Source organism: Cyanistes caeruleus, chromosome 1, assembly GCF_971803275.1.
Source record: "Cyanistes caeruleus chromosome 1, bCyaCae1.hap1.1, whole genome shotgun sequence".
Lineage (NCBI taxonomy): Eukaryota > Metazoa > Chordata > Aves > Passeriformes > Paridae > Cyanistes > Cyanistes caeruleus.
Window position 1 is genome coordinate 64,266,943 of NC_141701.1, and position 27,308 is coordinate 64,294,250.

Consider the following 27,308-nt stretch of genomic DNA (forward strand, 5'->3'; position numbering starts at 1 on the left):
CCGTTCTGCTTGCTCCAGTGAGTGTTTAGTCTTTTGGGGGAAGGGTATTGTTGAATTTTAGGAAATTTAACGTACCTGAATTTTGTGCTGTTGGAGTGTCATTTTAAGCTATGGCTGTTTTAACAGGGTTAAGAATAGTTTCATGTATCCATTGTTACCCTGTGGCTATTTCAAACAGTGAAATAAGCGCATTAAGTGGCTTTACTTCCACTGGAAACAGAGGACTGATACAATGCAAATTAATTTAATTTAATGTGTTGACAGTTAAAACACTTGTCTATAGGGTATAATAAAGGCAACATTTAATACATTCACTCTTTTGTTGCATTTTTATTAATGTCTTTTACATTTCTTTTTTGTTCTTTCAGTAAACCTTCCATTAGTCAGTACATAACTCTTTTCCATATTTGCAGTGAACCCTCAGACCTGTGATCACAAATAACTCTTGATAGGTTTATGTATCTTCCTAATCCCAGTTTTGAAAGAACTTATGAACTCATAATTTCTTTTTTCTAAGTTCTCTTCCATTTCTAAGTTTCTGATTTAAGCCAAAGGCCATTTTGTAGGTAGTGAGAATTCTTGTCTGTTTGAACCTGGGTCTGTGAGTTTCCTTAAGGATGTTGGGAAGATAATATAACAATAGATCCATTCTACAAAAGGACATTTCTCACAAGAGAAAAGAACAAAAGGACTTGTTTGAATCATCCTGTCTTGGAGTCAAAAAATCTTTGAGGCATTGGCCTCAAAGTCTTTTGTTGTTAATTAAAGACCATCACCAAGTGTTGTCCTCAGACTTTGTGTAGAAGGCCACGTTACTGAATCTTCATTCTGAACTCTGCTCTAATTGTGTGCTATAAGGAAAAATTTTGAAAGCCAACAAAGTTGACAACAACTGGCATGTCACAAGCTTTCCCTTCTAAGTGCGCTTAGAAGGAAAGACATGATTATGTTTCTCTCTCCCAGCCCTGAAGAATTAAGCGTTTGTAATCACAGAAGAGGAATGCAGATCTAACAGGGAGACTGTCAGAATGAGAGATATCAAAAAATACTTGATTTGGGATGAGGCAGGGGCTGTAGATGCTGTGTTGATGTGAATGGGAAAACAAATGTTTGGATATCTAAGTTTTGAAGTTAAAATGCAGATGGGAATGAAACAGAATGTTGGTGCCCGGACACCATGGATAACTGTAGACCAGTTAACATGAACATAGTTAAAAATTATTTACTTCTGACCACTTCCAGATGCTTTCTTCTTGTGTCAGTTCTCCAGACTTTACCAGTTTATTCATGCAGCTTTTGGTACAGTAGATTCCAGCTCAAATGCTGTCAAGGCTGTTCTGGAACTGTAGCAGTGGCAACTCAAGTACCTCGGGTGCTGTTGGGTGTGCTAGCATTGCACTCTGCATTGCTGGATAAAGGACAATATTACTGCTTCATCAAAGATTTGTCTTGCTTTTCTTGAGGATTGAGTCAGTAATGATGTAGCATCTTGTAGTCAAGAGGTCCTTTTGGGATCAATTTAGATGTCTGCTTACCCCTCCTCCCCATCATTTCTCTGGCAGAAGAGTCTAATTCTACTGGATATTTTACAGCATCAAAGGTGGCACTCCCAGGTAATAATGTGAGTCTAGAGCCAGTGTTATGGAAACCTTGTGTTCCACTCTTGATTTCAGAGGGAGTTGATAAAATTCCTGAGTGCAGCAATAGATACAGTTTCTGCTCTTGAAATTGTTTGCCTTCACAACAATCTTGATTTGTAAACAGCTTCTATTTAGCGTTGAACAAAGCATTTGACAAGACTGGATCTTATGCTGCTTCTGCTTGTTGACTGAAGAATTTTTGGTTTACCTATATTTGACTTGCTTTTCTGTAGCTGGACACAGATGTGAGTGATGGTGGTCTCTTGATACTCAATTTATAGATATAAGTGAACACAAACTATTTTGTTAAGGAGGTCCTGTCATTCACAGAAGTTTTCTTCTTTAGGACATTAGTTTCTTGCACCTTGGATGAATGTATTTGCCCAAAAAGTGAAACCCAAAGTGTGCCTGTGTTATCAGAACTGGGACTACTCATATAGGATAGCCACAGCTGCTGAACATGCTTGCCATCCTTTGGGTCATACACAAAGTGTATGTGCAGAATAGATTAATCTGCTGCTTTAAATATGGTCCCTACTTCCAACTTAATGATATGCTTCACATTTAATTTTCTCATACAACCTATTTTTGGAGTGAGTCTGTCTTGCTTGGTCTTTCTGGCCTTGTTCTGACTCCTACTCAGTTTGGTCAATGCCCATGTCACCCCACAACATGCTATCAGGAGCTGTGTTTACAATCACTTTCAAGTCACTGAAAATGTTGAGTGCTTTTAAATATGGCAACAGTCTCAGCCAGTTCTCTTTAAAATAAATAAAGTGGGGTGCTGTTCTGAGCTTTAGTTCACTTCATGTGTTCTTTATTGCTCTAACAAAATTCTGAAACCACCCTACTAAGTAATGTCATGTTGATAAATATTATGTTGCCTTACTTTTGTATTACTGAAGCAAAATCATCATTTTGATCTTCATGTGCATAAACTATTATCATCTTATGTTGATTGTAGTCAGCGTGGGTCATTTTGATCTGTTAATTTATCGAGTTCCACAGTTTCCTCTATATATTTTCTGCTTGAGTGTCAAACTTTTTGTCCCATGTTGTTTCTTGGTGTTTTTATTTTAATCTTCAAATTAATAAGTAATAATTTATTGGAACTATGTTAGTGTTGTAAACTTGTCAGCCACTTGAGACTTCAATTCCAGCTTTTCCAGAATTAATAGGAACAAATCAGTTGACCTCACCATCACAAGTATTTATTTCTAAAAATTTCTCAGTGGTAGAGGAAATATCTCTTAGAACATTGGGAAATACTTACTATTATTAAGATTTGTCATCTTGTTTCCCAATGTAAACTATTACACATGACAGAAGGTTTTTTGTCTGATGACAATTTTTCTATCCTTAGCTAGTAGTTATGTTATTTTTTTGTATTTTTTATTATGCTTTAAAAACGTATGCTTCTTAGCTGCATCAATTGCAACTTATTATCCATTTTTACCTTTCTTTGTTGTTTTGCTGCATCATAGTTCCTAATTTACTGATAGCTATTTAAAGAATTATATTTTCTATGATATTTTTGTTTGGAGTATTTTCCCCTAAAGAAATAAATTAGTTGCCTCTTTTCATTGTGGGGTTGTACCCATTTGTTACTGTTCATAAATGCCTAATTTCCATTAGCAACTGCATTCTGAAAGACATCTCTTAGTTGTAATCAAAGTGCTGTTTAGGGTGTAGAAATTCTGTTTGAAGGAAGAAGTAAATAACTTTTACTCCCACTTTGAGGGGAATAAAAAGTTCTGTTACCCTGTTGTTCTTTAGGATTCAGATCTGTTTGAAAGAGGTATGTCAGTAGCTTAGCTTCTAGTTAGTTGCAAAAATTCATTTCATACAAAGATAAGCCAGTGGTAATCCAGGCATCTGATCGTGAAAATCTACACTGCAGGTTCTTTGTGCAAGTCTAAAGTAACCTCATAATCTGTAATTACAGATAGAAGCTGACTAAATGACAATACACAGACCCATAGGTCACTTATTAACATGCAAATACAAATTTTTTTTTCAGTTTCTCTTAAAGACTATCTTTAAAATAGGGAAGAATATAGTGGTACAATTTGGGGAAAAATGGAAGACAAAATATTGCAAATATGTTAATTTTTTTTTGCACATGGCAGATGTTGAGTCTGAAACTTGATGGAAACCAGACACCTTTACCTCTTTGTTTTTCAAAACTCCTGAGGTGTAAGCACCTCAGAACCAAAGTTCTTTCAGTACTCCTGATTTGAGCATTTTGTTTTCCTAGATCTTTTGACTGTTAAACTCAGCATTGTAATAACATGTGACACAGGGGTTCTGAGTTTTGGTGAGCCCAGAAAGGCAGCCTTCCTGTAGAAACAGTAAAATGTCATATACAGTTTGAATTTTTCCATTTTGTTTTCTTCCTCACTTACATAAACATTTAAAGATGTGTTTTTATATTTGCAGTAGATGCTGAAATTGATTAAAGTTAAGCATGTTAGACATGAAACATCTGTCTTCCTGATGTTTTCTGTCAAGTACTTGCCAGGATCACTTTCCCTATGTTGGAGCATGTCATACAGTTAAAGCACTGACACACCAGTTTGACATATGAGCATTACATTTTGCTTTTGAGAAATGAGTACTTTTAATCCAGCATGCTGATGAAGGCAAAAAAAATATTACAGGTAGTCTTCTGTGTCCATCTTCCCTTCTGTCATCTTCTACACAGTCAAAATCAGGTTTTGTTTTTTTTTTTCTTGCTGGCTCTGACATCAGAATGTGATCTTTGCCAGTATATGTGATAGAGTAATGCTAGTTGCTAAAGAGTAGCCTTGAGGTTGTGAGTTTACCGTTGCTTACTGGTCTGACTCATGGCTATATGTTGTATTCAGTGGCCTGTTGAATCTAACTTTGGATAAACTGCTATGCTCTGTGCCTCTGCTGTCTGAAGTTCCATGTGTGATTCTGTACAGGTACTGTTTGGATGTTCAGCATTCAACTTTGAAATCCAAACTGGTTTTTTTGGCATTTTTATACCATCAAAGGCGTAGGCATCAATATAAGTGGAATTACTGTAGTGCTGGAGTTAACAAGCATCCATTTGAAGCATTGATGGTGAAGGGTCTAGAGAATAAATCATGTGAGAAGTGGCTGAGGGAGCTGTTTAGCTTGGAGAAAAGGAGGCTCAGGGGATCCTTATTGCTCTCTGCAACTGCCTGAAAGGAGGTTGTTCCAAGCTGTGGGTTGGCCTCTTGTCTGACACAGCCAGTGATAGGATGAGAGGAAATGGCCTCAGGCTGCTCCAGGGGAGGCTCAGGTTGAACATCAGGAAGAATTTCTTAATGGAAAGTGTTGTTAAATATCTGAATGGGCTGCCCAGGGAGATGTTCAGGAAACAACTGGACATTGCACCATGCTCTAGTTGAAAAGACAGTGATCAGTCAAAGGTTGGACTTGATAGACTCATAGGTCTTTTCCCACTTAAAAGATTCTGTGCACTGTTTGGATTTCAGGCCATATACAAAAATTGAGATGAGAAACATATTGTGCACTCTTTTCATTTCAGTGAATACAGGGAGTGTGGCAGTTGGAGAACCTAGTCACAGAACAAGGCTAACTGTGCAACTTCTTGCTACATTTATTTTCTCAAGGAAGAAATAAATATTTTAAAGTTAAGCAATACTTTGCAACAGTCTGGTTTTAACTGGTTTTTTAATGCTGACAACACAAGGAGAGCCTCCTTTGTTTTTTACCCCTTGAAGATTTGTAATGTGCAAGTCTACAAGACCAACAATTACAGGACCCATTTTCAAACAACACCAGGCAGAAATACAGCTGTTGGCAGCTTCTTTTTTGTCTAAAAATTGAACCATTGAGATAATAGATTCCTTATGTGTACTTCAGACTCATGACTGGACCTTCTTTTGCTTGGAGAATGTCACAAAATAGTAATCTGAGGATAAAAAAGGGACAATCTACTCTGGTCTTCCAAAACTAAATAGTTGGCAGCTCTTCAGCTTGGGAAAGGATGAGAAAAAAAAGAGTGGAAGGTTGTTTTGGAGGTCAGGAAAATCATCAGTTCTGAAAAAGCATACTAAAGGAAGTCTTACTTTTCATAGCAGAAGAGATGGAAAGCACTCAACAGCAGATCAGCTGAAAGTAAATGGAATAAGTTTAAAATGGTCATTACCTGATAAAACTACTTAATCAGAGCTGAGATATACTGTAAAAAACATGTGGTTAATTAGTGATTCCGAAACAAAAGGTCTCTGGTTCAGGAAGTTTGTGTACAGATGGCTACTAATAATTGGAGTTACTTGTCCACTGTGTTTTGAATGTCTTTTTGCTGAACATCCCATAATGAAGAAAAATACCAATTTAGATGCAATCCTAATGATTTCATCACCTGATAAAGATTATAGTTGATTTAAAGGGGTTTTGAGCAGCCTTTGGAACATTCTCTTGATTAGTTCACAGTTCTGCTTATGCACAATGTAAAACATTTTGAGAATGTTTTTGTTGAAATGTAGATTCCAAATGTCACAATATAACCTGTACTGTTTTCTCTCACTTTACATAATATTCCAGCAGTCACATTCTGTTTCATGTTTGGCATTTTGCATGCATAGTGGATTGGTATGCAGAAAATGAGGAAGTTAATAATTCATCTTATATTCTGACTGCACAAATATTATACATAGGGAGCTCTTTTGTGTCAGAAAGCAGGATATAACAAGTACAGCTGTTGTGTTTAACAGATTTGGTTTGCAGGAAAGCTTTTGGGGTTCCCTTTCATTTGAGTTTATTATTTGCAAGCGACTTGCTGACTTTGAAACTTCATGTAGTGTGATATCATGATGGGTAAATAGCCAGCATCTTGGGGAGGACAGGAAAGGAAAAAAGTCTAAAGTAATGTCAAGCCAGACATTCATGTCAGATATAAATCTGCTGGACTTTTTAAAAGGCCAGGCTCACATTAACTGAGAGTGAAAGCAGAAGTAATGTGAAGAAAAGGGTGCAGGGAAATGCTTTCAAATGAAGATATGGGAAAAGTTGTTTCATTTTTAATTTATTAAAAATATGGGATTGTACTTGTGATTTGCATCTCGACTTGAATTTTTTTCCCCAATTGAAGTAGAAAAAGATTGCCCTGGAGGATAAGTTAGAATAGTCTAATAACTTTTTCTGTAGAAAAATTCTCTGAGTTACAGTTGTACTGAGGCCTTACAGTGAACTCTAATATACCAGACTTTTTTCTAAAAAATTAAAAAATTGACAAGTCTTAGGATATATACTGAAATTTATATGTTCCCTCAGCTGCAGTTTCTTAATGTTCTGAGCTGACATCAAGGTGCTTTAAGCTGCTAGCCCTGTACAGGTTGTGACTTTATTTCTGAACTCAAGAGACACTTGAACTCTATCTGGCCTTGGCTGATTCTATGATTGAACTTTGCTTTAAGCAAAAGTGGTTTTTTCCTTCCTCACTTGATCTTTGTTATTATGAAAGTCTGGATGTATATGTACCCTCTTTAAGTTGTTTTGTTTTTTTAAGAAAATTGCAGCAGGTGAACAAAAGAAGCTGCTTTTGTCTTTCTGTATCCCATTTTGTGCATGTGTTGACATTGAACATACATGTAGGTATTAATTGTAGTGGGGATTTTCCTTTATTGATAGCAATATAAGTCTGGTCCAACTACTGCCTCTTTTATAAGGGGTGCACAAAGCTATAAAAATATGCAGGTTGTGCTTCCCCTCATGGTTCAGCTGAACCTGCAATGATCCCAGCTTTTGTTTGGAATTTATTTTGTATCTTAAGTTTGGTTATGATTTTTTTGTTGGCTGTTTGTTTTGGAGATTTTTTTAATTCCTCTTCGGCTAGGCTCCTTCAACGTATTTGGGGACCATTATTTAACAGTTATTTAAATCTGGCATTGGTGCTGGGCTGGCAGCCAGTCAAGCTTCACCCCTCCCCGCAGGCTGAGTGCCCTGATCTTTCTTAGTCATCTTTCTTTTGATGTGTTGGGAAAGCATCTTGCTTTTGGTTTTAACAAGCTATTGTTTCTTGCTTTGGCTTGCCACCTTATGGTTATGTTTTAACTTGTCCATCTTCCCTGTTTCCCTCGAGAGAACACTTGAGTTTCTTTTGTTTCTTAAAAGTCTCTTTATTTTAATTGCCACCTTTAATCAATTTCAATGATTTTTTTTTGTCCTTTCGGAATTTAGGCGTCTTATCACTTCTCCTGATTCCCTAATATGTCCAATAGAAGAACACTTTACTCTTTCAGTTTCCTAACTTATTTTTAACAAGCTTCCCCTTTTGCATGTAGTTCCCATGTGCTTCAGCTGATCGCCTGTAAGTTCCTGTATTTCTGTTGCATGCTATACCTAGTGTGGCCTGGAGAACTGATGAATTTTGGTGTAATGTGCTTGGCTGGGCTAGATCTTTGTTTATTGCTCTATTCTTTTATGGAACTGCACTGGGTAGTACTGCCTGTAGCATGTCCTTGCTGGAGACAGCTGACATGGATGTCTGTAGGGATGATCAAGTGCACAGACAGTAAAAAAGAGGGGAATAGGAAGTAATCTCAACTGACTGGATGGACTCTGTTTCTTTCATCCACTCCTTTTTCTTCTTTCGAGGAAAATTGATTTTGTATTGTAAAATACCAGTGATTTCATCTTGTATAATGCAACACTATATTGAATACTATAAAACAGAAGTCTTGACCTGCTCACAATACCTATCTCTTAGATTGAACTTGGAAATGGATTTAAATCCCCACAGCATGGGGGAGTTCTTAATCTATGTTTTACACATTTGTTGCTATGCTAACCCCGATCTGTGGGATGAGGTAAGGTATCACAAGAATCTTGTCCATTCCATTAAGGTGGTTTACTGTTTTAAAAATACTGCTGGAATACTTCATAGGGGGAGTGGATTAATGAAATAAGAACAGACCAAGCAGAGAAAATTTTGGAGGAGCTGGATTTAATTGCTTAGATCACCAGTATGAGGCAATCTAATTTTCAACACTGCTTTTAAGATGACTTTTCCATGTACCTAAATCATTTGGTTTAGTTGGCTTTATCCTTTTGTTCCTTTCTCTTTGTTGTTTCTTCTTAGGAAGGGGGAGGCTATTCAGCGAAGATCACTACCTTCTAATTCCTTGTTTTGTGCATAGCTTACAAATACTATCTATTTTTTGCCATATTTGGTACTTTTGGACTTGAATATTTATTAGTGAGGTGTTCTTCCTGAATGTTTGACTTTCTCAGCTGTAAAGAGGAGAGAAACCCTGATCAGTATTTTTAAAGTTTAGTACACGTCGTATCTATCAAAATTCCTGAAGTCTGATAATTGGTGGACAGAAGAGAACTGGCTTATGTTAGTTATTTACTTTGGTATTCAAAAGCCTTAGAATGAGATTCTGAGGAAGAGACTGACAGAAATTATTTGCATAAGAGCTAACTGCCATTACAGATCAAACTATTTATAATAAAGCATAGAATTGAACACTGGGGTTTTAAAGCAAAAATTACTGTGGCGGGCCTTAGGGTTTTGCATCAATCTTGCCATTAGTGTATATTCCCATATGAAAAAGTGGTTAGCAGTAAGGTAGACAAACTGTAGATGAAAAGAATGAAGGTAAGTAAATAAAAAAAAATTTGCAAAGATTTCATCAAACTAAAAAAGACTGCATAAAGGAGATAATTCTCCTTACTACAATAAGTAAAATAAAGTATAATAAAAAATGTGGCAGATGAGTAGTTTATATGGAGCTGTGTTGGCTTTCTAAATTGTATCTTATGTTTGTACACTGAATTCTTAAAGGCCTCTTTCACACCACACTGTCTTTCTCTCAACTTTGCCACAGCAAATGCAGGGCAGCTATAATATCAGGATTTCCATCAATTATCTTATGGCACTACAATTACTACAGAGCATCGAGTTAGAAGTGGAGCAAAAACCAGTACTGAATTGTTTGGTGAATAAAGGCTTGGGTGTATTTTTTTTGCTACCTTTCTTATGTCATACATTTGAAAATAACTTGTTTGCTTAGAGGTCAACTCTACTTGTTTTTATATGTTGTGTTCTAGCTGTTATTTATAAAGAAGTGTTGCCTTTTGTATAATAAGATTAGTTGAAGGTAATAGCTGTTCTGCTCAGGTGATTGCGCTAACACTTCAATAAATTAATAATAATAAAAATATTGGACACAATTGTTAATAAATATATATTTGTGTTCTAGATCAAAAATCTTGAAATCCTGGTTATTCACTTACATGAAATATGTCTATGAAAGTCTTTACACTGCCTAATTTTTGCCTTGTGTTCTTGTATATTTTGACTCAGTCAAAACAGATGCTCTGCAATGGATCGTGTACCATATTTCATTCTCTCTGTGTAAACTTACTTTTATGAGCTCGTCCTTATATTTTTTCAGAATGGAGAGCATAGTTGTTATAGGACTTTTTGCTGTGAAAAAAGTGATTATTCTGGTCAGTTTTCTTGGAGTATCTTGTTTACAGTGTTTCTTTGGTTTATTTGAGGGCGTTGGGAGTTTCAGTGACAGACTACACATTTGAAGACTGTCAGCTGGCTTTGGCTGAAGGACAGCTTCGTCTACCTTCAGATACGTGTCTTTTAGAATTTGCAAAGCTTGTGAGGAGCCTTGGGTGAGCATATACAATATTTATATGTAAGGTGCATATTTATTGTATATCTATGTTTATATAGTTTTCCTATCATGTAACCATATTGCATTTATAAATATATATGGAATGTTGTCATCACACAATCAGGGAAACACCAGTATAAAATTGAAACAATACTGTACTTAACTTTCAAGCAGCACCCCTGAATCCCAATGACTAGAGGAGGTTGTAAAGTTCTTATTTTCCATCTGACAAGAGAGCAGAGTGAGTCTGAAGTGTTCATTCCTGAGCTAGAAGACACTTTCTGAAGAGGATCAGGAGTACTGTGGGATTCCCAATATTTGATACAATTAAAGAGTCAGTTGCTGTTTCCTGTGGAGACATCTGTGGAGGGAAAACAAGGGCTGACAATAGCAATCTTGTGACTGGATTAACCTTGTAATAGTGAGGACAGAGGGGTCACCCTTCGCTGAGAAGGTGGTGGTTGATCTTTTGAGCAGGTCACTGCCAGATGGACTTTCTAATGCAGCTGTAGGTCAATGCATGCAGTGTGGGTCCTCTCTTCTTTCTTCCCATAGTGCCATTTCCTGATAGCTTTACCTTTCAAAAAAACCTCAGCAAGCCTGAAAATTTTACATAAACCAAATAGTAGACTGTGCTGCTGTTTTCAGATTTTTCTCCTGCTTCTTCAGTGATCTTATTGAGCAACCATGAATTAAATGTACACCCTCATCCTGTTAACTCTCAATATGCAAACACCCTTTTTCATTTCCTTGTCTCATCGCCTGAAAGTACAGAGTGTAGTTTAATGTTTCCATTGTGTATTTTATTTCCTTTCACTAATTTTTCCTTCAGCTTCTGTACATAAATGAAAATAAAGAAGAAAAAGCTCTCTTGGAGAATAAAGAATGTAGGACGGCACACATCATGAATTCAGAAGACAAGCATATATTAATCGATTGTCAGGACTTCCATCTGAAAAACTTCCATTAGGATAGGAGAGACTTCTAAAGGAAAAGGAAGAGTCTTACTTTGTTTAAAAGGCTTTGAATTTACACTACTATGGAAGAAAAACAAGCAAAACAAAACAAACCAACCACCCACGTCTCTTATTATGCAGTTCATAATCCCAGGATTCAGTTTAATCCTCTTGTTAAGTTGTCTGGCTTCTGTCTGCTCAATTTAAAGCTGTTCTTTCAAATTATGCTTTTCTAGGGTTTTGTTTTGGCCTCTGAAACAGTTACATGCATTTGTGAGTGAGGTTCACTGCAGCCCAGAAGTTCTCTTTCTGGTATGAGCAATTAATCACTGGTGAAATATAATCCTCTCTGAATCTGGGCATGTGCCAATAAGAAGGATATTATGATGGTATTTTTCCGGCACAATTGGATGAAGACTGTAATATGACTTCATCTCTAATGCATATTTGATAATAATGTAGTCATTTTGCTGTTTATTCAAAGGTTTTGAGGCCAGGGAGGCATTAAGATCATCCACTAGCATCCCTAAGTAACTAGAACAGTAAATTTTATCCAATGGATTTTTCATTCAGTCTTAATACTTGTTTTTGAGCAATGACATATTTTCGAGGTAATGCCCAGGTTTAAGATTCCTATAGTAAGGTAAATTCAGAGTTCTTTTTGGTTTAGATTTTTTGAAATCAACTTTACACCTCAGTTTGCTGTACTGAAGAGTTACTTCTGCGCACATTGTGTCTACAGGATTCATTATCATTGTCTGTAAAATTTGGTTAGCCTGTGCTCAGCTGGATGGGATCCAGTCCAGAATCCATGCAGGCGCAGCACTGAGTTCTCATGCTTCATCTAAGGATGTGCTTGGGCTCTGTTAACAGAGCTGTACAGCTGGCTTGTACCAAACTCTGTGATAAAATGACTGCTTTATCAATGAGATCAATTGATCATAGACTTATCTTCTCAAACTGTGCCTTCGTTACTCCTCAAGGAGTCATGTTTCTCTTCAGTCTGATAATTTGTCTGACCAACGAGCTAATTGCTAAACTATGTGCAGTCTATGTTATAGCTTTCATATCTTTTTTCATACAATGTAAATCCTCTGCTTCATTTAATTAATCTGTAATTAATGACCCCACTGTTTAAAGTGAATCTCTAGTTTTACTTGAACTGGATCTATTGCTATGTTCTGGCCATTGAATTTTGTTTGGATTTTGTGCCTTGCTAAAGACCTCTTTGGATATCTTCTTCAGGAAGTGTTAATACAGTTAACAAAGTCTAGTTTCTGTCTTTTTATGAGATACTTCTTATGAGCTGCTTTAGGGTAGTTGCCTGCAAGGAGATCCTTGAGTTCTGATTGGAATTGATTTGTTCCTATTGTTTCAAGCTTCTGTTCTAATTCCCAATATTACATCATCAAGTTGACCATGAGGATCCTTTTAGTCAAATCAGCTGTAGGCTACCAAGATCTGCAAGGACCTCAGGCCTGTTGCCTGCCTATTCTTGCTCACAGCCTCTACCATCCAGACTACAATGCAGACTTCTGCTTTCCATGTGTGCCTGAAATGGTGGTCCAGACTGTAAGGCAGAACTTTGTATCCCCAGAGTAATAACCCTCACAGCACACCCTGTGCTGTGACTTCAGAGTACTCAGAGGTCATCTACAACAAGGGGAAATGCTCTGGAGGATGTTTACCATCTGAATTTGTGATAAAAGCAATGCTCTCTACTACAGGAGGTGATCATGGATCAGGCATTACAGCAAATAACAACCATGGTAGACCCTGCTTTTGTGGATCAAGGCAGGGTATGCCAAGAGTATTCAAGAAGGTCTGTTTTGCAGTTTTTTGCAATATACTTGCTCTATGATGGCAAGAAGTTGCACAGAAGTATGTCAGCAGACATTAAAGTGAATGTATTGTGCTTTTCTGGCTTAGGGCATATTTCTCTGTGCTTGCAGTTTACAGTAGCTAGCTACAAGATCCAGCTGTTCTTCCAGCTCTCTGAGACACTAGAAGGTTATTGGCAGATTCCCAGCATGCAAGAAATGAGCTTGTTTTCAAATAGTCAAATACAGCTAAAACTAGCTTACTTGCTAAAAATAGTGATAATTATGCTGTAAAATATTCTACCTTCAGGGATCTGGTTTTCCTTGTGAAGTCTGCTGTGAAGAATTTAATGTCCAGAGCTGTTAGTCTTGAAAAATGTCCTTTCCATCTTCATGGATTCAGGAATACTTCTTGTTCTCTTTAGTGTGCACTGACCTAAAAAATGAAGCAAAACACCACAACAGAAAATAATTTTATATATCATAAAGCCTAGATCTTGCATGGCAACTATTAAGCTAACAAGCATGGTTTCATGAGGGAAGACATTTGCTGTTGGCTTTCTATAATTTTTGGCCTCCATTGGGATAAAAGCAACTATTGTAAAGGAATTGAGACATTCAAACCTTTTCATATTGGTTCAGAACCCGTTATGAGATTTGCACGCGGCTTCTGAAGACTTCAGTTTACCAGCTTATGGTCATCAACATATCAATTACTTTCTGGTTTTGAAGGGCTAGAAGGAAGTGAGCCCACCTTGCATTACCAGAAGTACAATGCAGTCATACTGAAGTTGAAACAGTTTGCCTCACTGATCCACATACTGCTTTTGAGATTGCCTCACATCTCTTTCTGTATTTGCAAAACATAAACCACAAGATGCCTGTAAGATTTGTGGTGAGCTGTGTTACTTCCTGTACAAGATTTTGCCTTCAAGCTTCTATAGCTTTTCAGGCTTATTTACTGGTGAAGCAGAGATCTTGCAAGTCTTGAGTGCTACTCGCCACATCAGTGCTCCATCAGTTCTAGAAGACAATTAATTGCAAAGAAAATCTCTCTGATTTAGAGACAAATGTTACACTACATATTCTGCGTCAGTGGGGGCTTATCTCAAGGGAGGATTTAGATGCCAGCTGTCCTTGTGCTACAGTTAAAATCCATTTCAGCCTCTAGTCTGGGATGTATTATCAGTGGACACTTCTTGCATGTAATCCTGCATGTGAGAAGATGAGTTCTGTGTACGTCTCAAATCATCTATGGATTTTTTTGTTATTGTTTCTTCTACTATTCTACTTGATCAAGAAAAGTGAATGTTTGCAGTAGGCTGTCTAACTCCTACACTGTCTAGGACTAAATCTTTAGATGCTTTAATGCTAGGATGAAGAACTTGTGAATGTTCTATAGGAGCCATGGGTTTCTGCAAGAATTCTTGCATGTTCAGGTCTTCCAGAAACACAGGTTGTGGCATGGTTTAGTTAGTACATATCACTAAGCCAGTATAGGTCACAACAGACAACATGGGAGTTGAATTTTTACTTAAGAGTTGTGATGTTTAGGAAGGGTCACTACAGCAAGCAATCAAGTTCTGGAGCTGATGTATCAGATCATCTTCCTATCAGAAATGCTCTTATCTTTTTTCAGAAGCTACTCAGAATGCTGTTATTAAGCATTTTATTTATTTTTGTTGCTGAGAGGAAGCTGCTGAGGAGTCCCAGCTGCAGTCCGAGAACAGTTCTGGTGTTAGCTTTTGAGTTGTGTGAATTACTACTCTTCCTTGCCTGCAGCAGCAAGCAGCAAAACAGGCAACTGCAGGAGGACATTGTAGGAGACCTTACTGGTATCTTTTGTCTTCCGAGTAGAAAGATGCCCAAGTTACCCCAAATCAGTTCAGAGGAGACGTGATCCAGATCTGCTTGATGTTGTATTAGGAGGGAAAGCTGCTTGTCTTTTTATCATACCTCCAGTACCCTTTATTTTATCCATAGTAAGATTATTCAATAAGGCTTTGTTTAGTCTTTATGGGTTGTTGGGGTTTTTTGGGGGTTTTTTGTTTGGTTTTTTTTGTTTGGGTTTTTGTTATTTGGGTTTGTTTTTTTTTTTAGCAAAGGCAAAACAGGAAGCTTGACTTAGGCAAACAACTAACCAACAACCATGCAGTAGATATCTACCTAAGTATAAAGCTGTTCATTCATCAAAGTCTGGTTTTGCCATGGGGAAGGACTGAGAAAATTCTGTCACTGTAGGAACTTCAAGAATTTTGTTTAGGTTACCTCATAATGGTGTCCAACTCAAGACTGAATGTGAAAAATGAGGACTGATAAACAGGATTAACAGTATAATCACTCTTACGTAATCCCTGAATTTTTTTTTAGGTAAGATGCATCATGTCCTTCCTGTTCAGTGACATTAGTAAATTTGGAAACATAATTGGTTTATGTTACTGTTCTACAATACAGCCATATTCGGGTGACCTAACTTCCACCTAGTTCTCCATGCTTGGAATTTATTAGCTAGTTCTAGACTGCGTTTCTTCCTGTTGAACTACTTACACATATGGTTTGTAATCAAGGTAGACTGAAGGACATGAGTTTGTCCACGTTTCTTAAGCCCTTGTAGTAATTCCTAATAAAAATTGAGAACTAATGGGAGATATAAAATTACAGAAATACATTCTTTTATAATAAAGTTGTTTAATAATTCTTAATCCAGACTTTGTAATGTTTTACAGTGTTATCCATTTTTTCATTTGGTATTTTGAAATATGTATTGTTAAAGCTGGGTTGATTTTTGAAATGTGCAAAAATGATATGCTTTATAGGCTGAAGCCAGAAACACTTGAAGATGATCTCAATAAATATGCTGCAAGTGCCATGCAAATGAAGAAAGAAAAGGTTGATCTCAAAGAATTTTCAGCCTACTTGGAATTTCCAGTTTCTCAGACATTAGAAAGTATGTTTTCACTTTTTGATGAGGTAAGAAACAACACTAAGTTTAAAAATTTTACTACCTTTGGTAAACTTCACTTTAACCTACTTCTGTTTAAATTAAATTCACTGAGGTTTGATTTCTGAGCACTTCACCATAAAATTTGCTTACTGCGCTTCCCTTTCAGCAAGGTAAGGGCACCTATCACCAGCTAAATAAAGCAGTCCTTCAGGTAGAACTTAAAAGGTGTATCAGCTGGACAAAACCTATATTTTTTCTAGATGTAAAAAAGAGGAGGAAGGGTAGGGTCAGGCTAGACCTCTGCTATTGCTCATTGAAGCTGAATGCAGTGTCTGTTAGCTGATATTTCATTTACTTTGTGAATAAATGATCTGTTCTTCTATGGGCCTGAAACCTGAAGGATCTTGGTGAATGAGCCAGTTTTTCATTCCTCTGGCAATCAGTCAGAATGGGGAAATGACGATTATTATCTTTGTCTGGATGAGGTGCTGTCTGGACCAGGAAGTGGATATGTCCACAGTGTTCTCTCTTGGAGCAGATGTCATGTATTCAGGGCTTAAATTAGGGTGCGTTGTCCTCTGATTCTCTGGTTTTAATTTCAGCCCAGTGATTCAGATGGTTCAGTGGAAAAACCTTAAATATGCAAGTGAAGGGTGACAGTAGCAGCACTGTCTTCCAAGAATATTTAAACTGTGACTTTTGACTGAGGCTATGAAAAGAATCTGCAGAGCTTTCACCCAGGTTCTTGTCCTTGTGTGATTTCATTTCAGTGAGACTGTTTTTTTGTCACAGCACATGTAACAATCTTTCTGAGTATTCTGCATTTTTAGCAACTGTTAGTTATTTATGAAAATTCTCAGACACTGCACTATTTTGAGGGGAGGTTTTCCTTCACAGAATGAAGATGGTGTAATTGACATTCGGGAATTTGTCATTGCTCTGTCAGTTGTCTGTAAGCCATCCAAAACTCTGGAAACAATTCAGTTGGCATTTCAGGTAAGTTGCATTTTCTTGTTCTATATAGTTTGCTTATTTTTACAAACTATTAATACTGGCATTAGACTCAATAGAAGTTTCCACATTTCATTTTAATACTTAATTACATTTTAAAATAATATTAATGGAAAGTTAGTTTAAGAATTTGTGTTAATAGGGAATACATTGCAAGTGTAAGTTGTGTAAAATTATGAAAGCTTGCTGCTTGAAGTTCTTTGTAGAACTCTGGTAGAATCCTTTTTAGCAAATTAAGTCTGAAATCTCAAGTCCTTTGTATTGATTCCTCTAAACAGTCTGCTGAATTGTACTTGCTGCTCTTAGAATGTTTCAACAAATCTAATTTTTCAAGTTGTTAAAGAATTTTTTTAATAATTCCTACATATTAGTAGAGATTATTTTTTATCTCCTTTTTTCTTGTTAAAATTTTCTTCCCTTAGTCCTACCATGTATGTGTGGTGGTCCTGCAGTCTTTGCCCAGACTTGATGGTTCCCAGAAGTGCTCCTGATCTTGCTCTAGCCTCAGTGGTTTGTTGTAGCATCACCATAGATTGTTAATGCAAGCTTTTTGGGAAAGTGACAGCAGCAATGCTTAACCAATGGGTATCTGATTTATTACTTTTAAATTAATTTCTTTAATTTTACTGTTTCAACATACGAACTCTGCTGCATCCTGCATCATCTTTTCCCTTTGCCTTGAATTCACATTGTCTTCAGTGTTACTGAAACTGAGAAGTGCTAAATCTTGATGCTGTCTTCTCTAGTGAATGCATTGTGCTCAGAGCATTCAATTGCATGGTGCTACACTGCAGCCTTACTTTCTATGTAGTTGTATTCAGGTTCTTCAGCATGACGACTTTAACTACATTTTGCTGAAGAAATGAGACTCCTGTGAATCCTTAGTGTTCACACGTATCGTTCTTACCTTTTGGCCAGAATCCAATAAATTTGGCAAACAAGGAAGGAGCAAAAATATTTGGTTCCTACAAATATTGTGGGAAATATGCCATTAGTAGATGCATTTATTGCTGCTTCTGAGGGAAAAGCAGAAAGAAAGGTCTCTGTCCTAACTCTGTCCGTTTCAGCTATAAAATGGCATAGAAAAATAGTCAGGTACTGTTTGGTCAGTTCTGTGTCTTCATTCTAAAATGAGCAAATTTGAAGTAAATGTAGAGGGGGTTTGGGGAGATATTTTTTTGTTTAAATTTAACTGTCTTGTTTCATAATGTGCAATATAAGTATATAATTTAAGAGGAAGAAAAGCTCAGATTGGATGGTTATTTTCTTTCTGGAAGCACTTGAAGTTAATTAAACTGTTTCTTAGAAAAACTGCTGTTCATTATCTGCTTCACTCTCTAACTCATAATATGTAATTTGGAGTCACTTTGTTGACTACAGTACAAAGTTAGATGTAAAACTGCAAAGAAGCTTTATGTATTTATTAAGAAGGGGAAGTACTCAGCAAGGGGAAGCAGGTATGGCTTATTTTATCCTGCTGGTGATGGTGAAAGGGTTAAGAGAAGTCTCAAGCTGAGGACATTTTGCTTATTCTAGGATTAAAAAAAAAGCAAAGAGAACCTTTTTTAATCCTTTTCTACCTCCTGTCCTGACTTCACATACAATGAGATAGTCACACAGCTTACCTGGAGCCGTTGAAGGACCTAGCTAGTTCGTGAGTGTATGATTTTGAGCAAGTGCTGTCCTCTGCCATGTGCTAGGTCTTTCAGGAAAAGTGCAACATTTAATATAGCTACAAGTTTTCAAAGTTAAAGTGTTTAGTATATGACTGAGGAACTTGAAAAATAGTATCATTATATGGAGTTGATACAAAACTAGGAGGAATGGGAAATACGTGTGAGGGTTGTGATGTCGTTCAGTGGGACCTCTATAGTCTGTGGAGAGTTGGCCAGAGGAAACATCGATGTGGGGCAGTGCAGGGTCCTGGACCTGGGGAGGAAAAACCCCAATCCCAGCACAGGCTGGGCTGTGACCTACTGGAGAGCAGCTCTGCAGAACAGGACCTGGGAGTCTTGCTGCATGGCAAGTTGACAATGAGCCAGCAGTGTCCTGGTGGCCAGGAGGGCCAGTGGGATCCTGGGGTGCATTGGGAAGAGTGTGGCCAGCAGGTCAAGGGAGGTGATCCTGCTCCCATGCTCGGCCCTGGTGAGGCCACGTCTGGAGTGCTGTGTCCAGTTCTGGGCTCCTCAGCACAAGACAAGGAGGGAATAGAGAGGGTCCAGTAAAGGTCACCAAAGATGATGAGAGGTCTGGAGCATCTCTCTAAAGAGGTGAGACTGAGGGAGCTGGGGATGCTTAGTCTGCACAAAAGAAGACTGATAGGGGATCTCATTCATGCATGTATGTACTTCAAAGGTGGGTGTCAGGACAATGGTGCCAGACTCTTTCCAGTGATGCCCAATGACAGAATGAGGAGCAATGGCCATAAACTAAATTACAAGATGTTCCACCTCAAGATGAAGAAGAACTTATGTTGAAGGTGCCAGAGAAGGCTTCCAAGGGAGGTCGTGGAGCTTCCCTTTTTGGACACATTCCAAACACACCTGGATGCACTCCTATCCTGCCTCTGGATACCAGGCTATCTAGGTGCCCCTGCCTTGGCAGGGCATTTGGACTAAGAGCAGCACTCTTAAGTACTACACCATCCCTTCCAAGCTGCTAAAGAAACTAAAGGCTGTTATAAATCTTGTCAATATGGTGTTTATACTGAGCACCCAATATTATCTACTTGTTCTGTGAAAATGTAGCAGGTTTCATTAAGAAATGTCTTGTTCTTTTCCCTATTCCTGTGAAAGAGTGTGCAGGTTAGGTGCCAGGGCACAAAAGGTGAGATTCCTGGTTTGAGCATATCTTTTCTTCCATGGAGCTTCAATATTATTCCACTAAGGTGTGCTGTCTCGTGGCAACAGCTTTTGTGTGTAAAATACATATTTATGCCTGTTTGGTCAATCTCATCAGTTCCCACCTTCTCAAAGATGTAGAGAAATTAAAAGGAAGTTTTCAAAACAGCACTTTTTACATGGTTTGATATTTTCAATGCTATCATGCTTGAAAAGGAGACATAAATGTTTCAAAAACTATTATCTCTCACTTTGCATTGTACAGGCAAATTGAGTTATGTTAAGAAAGCTTAATGGAGAAAAAATTAATTTGGTGCAGATGATTAGAAGTATTCAGGTTCATTTCTCAGGCTAAAACACTGTACATATCCAAAGATGGAATGAGACTGTGAGCAATTATTCTTAGTTATCAATCCTTCAGTAGTAAAGCTAACTCTGTGAGGTAACTCTTTAGGATGTAAGATTTTGCATATGATTATTTTCTAGAATAAATACTTTTAGAAAATTATATGCCCATCACTGGTGTATGAAGTAGGATTCTCCTGATTAACACCATTTAGATGCAGACATTTTTTGTAAGCTGGCTTTTGGATTTTGGTCAAAGGAATCTTGAGGTTTACACCTGATCAATTGGAAATGGTATCTGATTTAGGCTGACGTAAACATATCTCCCGGTATTACAGATTGTCTTGAAGTTTAGACATGTAGCTTAATGGACTGAATATTATTCCCAGTTATATATTTGCAAAACGTGTTAGTGTTCGACAGGCTTGTTGCTGAACATCATGGTAATTCCAGTGATTAGGCATGTAAACGTTGGACTTTTTTCTGATTATAGCAAGCTTTCCTTTCTAAGCATACATGGGTGAACTGATGATGTTTTTTACCCAGACTAATCTGAAATCCTTAATATATCTCATCAGTCTGAGAGTGACTAGAATTTCTAATACCAAATTTTTATTTTGCTTTACTTCAATGTAGTGCTGCTCATAGGAGCTGGCATTCAGCTTTGCAATGATTTATCTTGCTGTCTTGATTCATAGCTGTACCAGTCAGGAGGCGGAACTGTAACAGAAGAGGATTTAGCTTGTATTCTCAAGACTGCCATGGGCGTGTCACAAATTGATGTTACACATCTTTTTAGAGCTGTAGATGAAGAAGAAAAAGGAAAGATTACGTATGGTAAGTAATTATATATGGTAAGTAATGCATCTGAACTGTCACAAAATGTCAAAATTACCTGCACTCATGTTGACAAAGCAGTTACATTGTTATTAAACTCTACCTTTTTTTAATTGGCTTGGTGACTTCAATACTGATAACAGCACTGCAAACAAAGTCAATTTTCATTTGGAAAAACAAGTTTCACCTCTGGTAGCAAATGCCACGTTTGCATGTTTTCAGTTTTCCCTTCCACATCAAGCCACATAATACGAGGATTAGCTCCTTCAACATATTCTGTTCTGTGACTTTCATGTATGCAAATGTGTATTTTTAAAGAAAGCTGCCTTAGCTCTGTCTTGTTGTTTTGTCTCTTGTGTCTGGGAGTAGGAAATGAGGGGGTTAACCAGGCTTCCTATTCTATAGTGTGTAATGTAGGTGGAATGGAGGCGAGAAAGTTGCATTTGAAAAATTGAGACCTGGGTGAATAGATTGTGCTAGGAGTCAGAGTACTTACATGTTATTTCAGATTTTTTATGCTTTATGCAGTAAGGGTCTAAATTTAGTTGTATCATTTGAGTATGAACTGAGTTGTTAATAGCCAATATACTAAGTATCTCCAGTAGAGGTGCTTATGATACACCCTGTTCTAATTGTTTTGCCTCAGGATTATCAGAATGTATTTAATTTGTAAAAATTTTGCAAAATAATACATCAGTGATAGTAAATCATAGTTTCTACACTAGTAATTCCTCTGTTTCAATCATACAATATGTATGTAAACCTTCAAATACATTAATATTTTAGAGTTACTGAAATCAGTATCATTGTCACTGTCCTTTCCTTTTTTCCTGACTACTGTCTTGTCTCCTTGCTTCCTTCCTGCTGTATTACCCCTTTCCTTTCTGTGCCTCTTATCTGTCACATCCCCAGCATTTCCACATCCATCCTGCCCGTTGCCTTTTTCCTACTTATCACTGTTATGTTGCTTCTCATCTTCTAACTCATAATGTGCAGTGACTCAGCTCTTGCCCCCACCTCCCAATCACCAGCTTCAAAAATACCAGCACAAATCTTAAACTGGTGTAAGTGTAGCAGAATTTTAATTTGGTACATTTCATTGTTTGAGAATAGCTAAATTTGTAGTCATGTGCAAGTAAACTCAGACCAGGTCATGTGAGTTACCAAAGAATTCATTTTTTAATATTAATTTTTAATAGTTGTGTTTAATCTGCACTTTTCCCCTAAGTGGTCATTGTATGTTCCCATCACAAGAAAATCTGGACCACCAAACCACAGCAATGGCTGCTGGAGTGCTTGGCTCTCATTTTCACTATTTTATGTCCTGTACTCAGGAATAGTCTTTTGTGATGCAACACAAAGTAGCTAGTAAGATGGTGTTTACATAATTTTTTTCTGAGAGAAGTGCTCATTTTATAGTACAAACATGTCCTTTTAACATATCTGAAAGTTTAATAGTGGGAGTAAATGTCCAAGTTAGTAGATTAGGGAATTAAAGTTGCTAATAAACTTTTGGCATTGCATTTCTGTCTTGAAAGTTGCTGCCATCAATATTCAACCTCTCGCCTTTCCTGAGAATATGTGGAACTTCATACATGCTCATTTTGTTGCACTTACTAGAAAGGAGAGGTGAATAAACTTGCAGACCATGTGGTTCTGAAGATACGTGGTTCTCAAAAATTCTGATTTTTCTGAAGAGAAATCAAAACATTGGATCTGGTGGAAATAACATTATTTTGGATACACACAGCTGAGGTCTACTGACAATCTCCTTTCTAAGGTGTTGGAATTTAAAGCAGGAATATTGAGTCTTACTTATAAGAACGAAAGATAAAATACCTAAAGTATCAACCTAATTGAAGCCACAGATCTCATCCCAGAGGAAAAGCTCAGGTTGCAGGTAAACAGAATAGCCAAGAGCAAAATCAAGATTATGTAACTAGATTGGTAATTGCCAATCTGAATAGCTGGAAATCTGGATTTTTGTTGCATGGTTGAAAGCACACTGGAGATCTTATATATCGGTTCTTATAAGCATTGTGCAGTTGGCTTAGTTGTTCAGATGCACTCTGATTGCAAAGCTTATCCTTTCAGTCTAATATAGACAGAGGCAAAATTTATTAGACTTAAAATGTGATTCTGGAGGGTTTGGTTAGGTTCTCTACTCTCTAGGAGGGTATGTCAAATTCTAGGAAACTCTCCACCAGCTCTTGATAGACAATTCAGATTGTGAAAGTGTTCTGAAGACTAGTTTCTGGCTTGCTGTAGCCAGAAAAAAAGGGGGAATTGGCCATACTTGGACTACCTGTATAGATGAAGAATCAGGGAAGGAAGAATTATTTTCTTAATTATATATTAACCACAGGATTATCCTATTATTTAGCTTAGTGGAAACAAAAGCTAGAGAAGATTAATGAACATAGAGCTTCCAGGAGGAGCATCAAGTAGTAGGAGGGTGTTTCAAGGGTAGGAGAAAAAATTCTTGAAGTTCTTGTAGTACATATGCATACTTAATGCAAAGATATAGGCATGAGTCTTAACTCTACTTTGAGTTCTTTCTTCCTTTATGTCTCTTTGTTTTTAGTAGAGGTGGGAAGCAAAATCACCTTTTTCCCGAGGTTAATGACTGAGGTGATATTTTCCTTCAGTCTAATGCTTAACAGTTGCTTTCAGTTTGAGCTCCAAGATGAGACCTGTAATGAGAAGTAATGCTGGAATAGTTGGTTCTTTCTACATCACCTTTTTTCACGTTTCTGATGTATAAGGCAAATGGGATTCCAAACACTTTCAATTGCACTCTGCTGAGTACAATGTCAATAAATATTCCTTAATACTTTCAGGACTTATTTCAGAAGGACCCAAAATGTCAGCTTACTGAGATCTATCCAAAATGTTACTCTGTTGAGTTTGGATTCCCCTTTCCTCCTGAAAACTTGATCATTTATATGATCCATATTATGTAGCCTGTGGTACATAATTTTCAAAGTTTTTCAACATAGATGGTAATGTTGGTTTTCATGACCTAAGCTTCATCAACTTTTGTTGAAGTTACAGGTGCAGAATGCTTTAGATCCATATAAACTGTGGATAAAGGGTACCCACTTCTTTGTGAGTGGAAGGATAAAGTTACGTTTATTGCCTTCTCCTTGCCTTCAGTTCAGAGGCAGGGTTGCCCTACAATTTCAGTACTCCTGTGAGCCATATGGCATTCCCTTTCTTTCTTGCCCTTTGCAGTACTGAAAAATCATGTCACCTCAGAGTGGCAGAGAGGGAAAGCCGCAGTGTTTCCCTTCTTCCATACCAGCCTAGTTGTAGGAGGAACTGGGCTTTACTCTTTTGAAAGGCTTCTTCAGGTGTCATCTGCTCTGCACTTCAGGGAATTCACATCATCATCCGATCATGAGTTCTGGGATAGCACAGTGAATTTGAGTGGGAGGTGTGTGATACACTGTAGGTGACTGAATCAGTGAAAACATTCACACCCGGATTTTTCTAGTGTCAGTTTACATTATAAGAACAGCTTCTTGTTGCTTGGATCCTGTATGGTATCTTATGTTCAAATCCTGTCCGAAAAAAGTCATATGGACAAATTGAGATAAAGTTTGTGTCTGATTTTCAACACAAAATGTTACTTCTTGATGCTAAGGATTCCCCACTCCCCCAAGAACTAATTGGTTTTTTGTATTATCTTATTAAAATCAGGATTTTTTTCCTGAGTTATAAATTATTTCCTCAATATTATTCTCTAAAATATTGGGACTTTTAAAATATTGAAAGCAGAAGGCAGCAATGACAGCCGCTGTTAGGTTGAAGCAAACTATGAGTGCAAAGCATTAAAGGGCATGTTTGCCAGAGTTTTAAGAATTTAAGAAATGACTACACTTGATGTTCAGTGATCTTCAGCTGGAGGGCTTCAGTGCTTCCCCAGTGAATAGTGAAATGCTATGTCAGGGCATGTGGTGCTCATCATGCATTTTAATGCAAATCTGAGCCTGTTTACCCTTCATACAGCTAATCTCTGCCCTGAAGTGTTTTCAGAGGGCTTAGATAACTCTTTGCAGCATCTCAGCTCTGTGAATATGGTAAACTTATGCTGAGAAGCTAAAACAAGCACTGGGGATAGCATTATGTTAACTGCTGCTATTTTTCTCCAAAGAAATCATGTGATTATATATGTGTAAGTATTCAAATTTAGCACCCTTCTGTTTCAAAGAGCTGATTCTGTGCAACAACAATTTTTTTTTTAGATGACTTCTACACATTTGCTGTGTTGCACCCACACTTTGCAGAAGACTATCTCTATGCTGATCATATGGGAGCTGAGAGTGGCTTGGAGACTTCATCTCTTTCTGCTCCTAATGGTATCTGTACTGACTTCAGCCCTGACAGTAGTGGAGATCGAAAGAAGCCCTTGCAGAAGAAACTAAATTAACACTACAACTGTTACCTTCCTCTCCTGGTGAGAGGGTTGTATTTTCTTGGGATTTTCATAAGTCACTCCAATTATACAACAAATATCAGTTTTGTGTGTGAAAGTTCTACCTGAATACCATCCTTTGAATCATATGTGCTATATTTAACAACATGTTCCAGGTTACTTTGGGAAGGGTGTTTTTATTTTTTTTGAAAAGGTCTTTGAAAGGCAAAAATGTGAATGTGCTTCATTGTTAATGTTCATATTTAAAAGGAAGCGGCACAACTTATTTATAGTCCATTGGCTAGTTCCATGTACAAAGTGTCGCACAAACTGTGCATGTATAAAGAAACTGTAGCTACTATGGTGTAAAGTGCACTTTGGTGATTAGTGTTTTCCCTAGTTATGGGGATGTTTATCTGGGGCCAAACTGTGCTGTCCATATCTGAATAGTCAGTCTTTCAGTGGGATTATCCTCTTGAGCAAGGCAAGCATACTTTGGCCCTTTGTTTTGGTTTCAGTGAACAGTTTGGAAACAGTAATACAAAAACTTGCTAAGGATTACTTTTTATTTTTATTGCTGAATGATGAAATTGTTTCTCTTTCCATGGTAGAATGAAAAGGAAAGGCTCCTTATCCCTCACCCCCCAACACTTTTCTACTGTAATCTTCCGGATGCAATTAAACATGAATTCTTTCCAAACTGACATGCCACATACTGCTTGAAAATACATAACTGAACTATTTGTGCTTTTGTCTTATAACCAGCTCAAATCATATCCACACAACATTTTATGGGAGATGTTTACAGAGCTACATGTGATTTAGATTTATCAGGAATCACAGGTTTCTTCTGTAGCAAGCCTGTACAGATAACATAGCATGGAATACATCATGAAAACCTTGGTGTATCAGCACAAGTTGGAAAAGGTTGCAGTCACTTCAAAGGCCAAGCCAGCAACAAGTTTCAGACCATCCTGAAGAAGTGCTAGTTAAATCTCTATAGCAACATTACATATACTTCATAGAACATATATGAAGATTAGAATAGCTTAGAAGTGTTAAAAAAAATACCAAACTTGTATTAGTAATACTTATGTTTCCTTTTGTAAAGCCAGATGCCTTAACTGCTACTGGAGGTCTCAGAGAAAAATCTAGATTATTATTATTAAGCCACAGAGCTTCATTGATTAGAAAACGTGACAAAAGCCTCAAGGAGTAGGAAGGAGAACTCTGTCACAAAATAACTGTGATGGCATCTCTGCTTCCAGACAAAAAATTTTTCAAGTCATTTCTGACTAGTTTTGTAGGGTTTTATGCATGGAAAACTATTGAGATTTGAGTCTTCCACAAAGGAATTTAAAGCTAGATTTGAAAGGGAATAATTTTAGCTAAGGACATCTGTTTGTACCACGTGCTTTTATAACTATTTCTTAAATAGCAGGAGGTGTTTTAAAGCTCATTAGGGTATTGGAATGTGTCCTTAGAAATCCCGAACTGTATGTGGCAGGTCTCCAAACTAGAACTGGCTTTAATAAAGAGGGTAGGAGGAAAAAATGTAAGAAAACATGCTTCATGGGGGTATGTGGAGGTAATAATTAAATATTTGATTTATCTAGGTAACAAAAGCCAAGCTCACAGGGCAGCAGCAGACTGGGAAGATTTGAATTAGAACTGATCATGGAAAAGAGGAGAAATTTATTGAAGAAGTAAGGCAGATGAGGAGCTACACTTAACTAGAAATAGTCAGCTGCACAGAAGAGGGAGTGAGTATTAGTGTGCTATATCTTGAGGCAGGGATGGCACAGAATATGTCAAACTGAGCATTGTTAACTTGTTGCTGAAGA

General features: G+C 37.3%; 1 protein-coding gene and 1 long non-coding RNA gene across 2 annotated transcripts in view; one reads left to right on the top strand and one right to left on the bottom strand.

Moving 5' to 3' along the window:
* Positions 1–26,168, top strand: part of LPCAT1 (lysophosphatidylcholine acyltransferase 1) — a 58,560-nt gene extending 32,392 nt beyond the window's left edge. Inside the window, exons 10-14 of the mRNA XM_086896010.1 lie at positions 10,167–10,292; positions 15,887–16,040; positions 16,912–17,010; positions 20,909–21,047; positions 25,295–26,168. Coding sequence (XP_086752136.1) covers positions 10,167–10,292; positions 15,887–16,040; positions 16,912–17,010; positions 20,909–21,047; positions 25,295–25,479 — 703 coding nt within the window. The 3' untranslated portion in view covers positions 25,480–26,168. The remainder of the gene's footprint in view (positions 1–10,166; positions 10,293–15,886; positions 16,041–16,911; positions 17,011–20,908; positions 21,048–25,294) is intronic.
* Positions 7,777–13,506, bottom strand: LOC147655546 (uncharacterized). The gene is made up of 2 exons (XR_015288814.1): positions 13,375–13,506; positions 7,777–10,655 (listed from the first exon to the last, which is right to left on the bottom strand). It is a non-coding gene; the product is annotated as an uncharacterized LOC147655546 (long non-coding RNA).
* Positions 26,169–27,308: the final 1,140 nt, after the last annotated feature.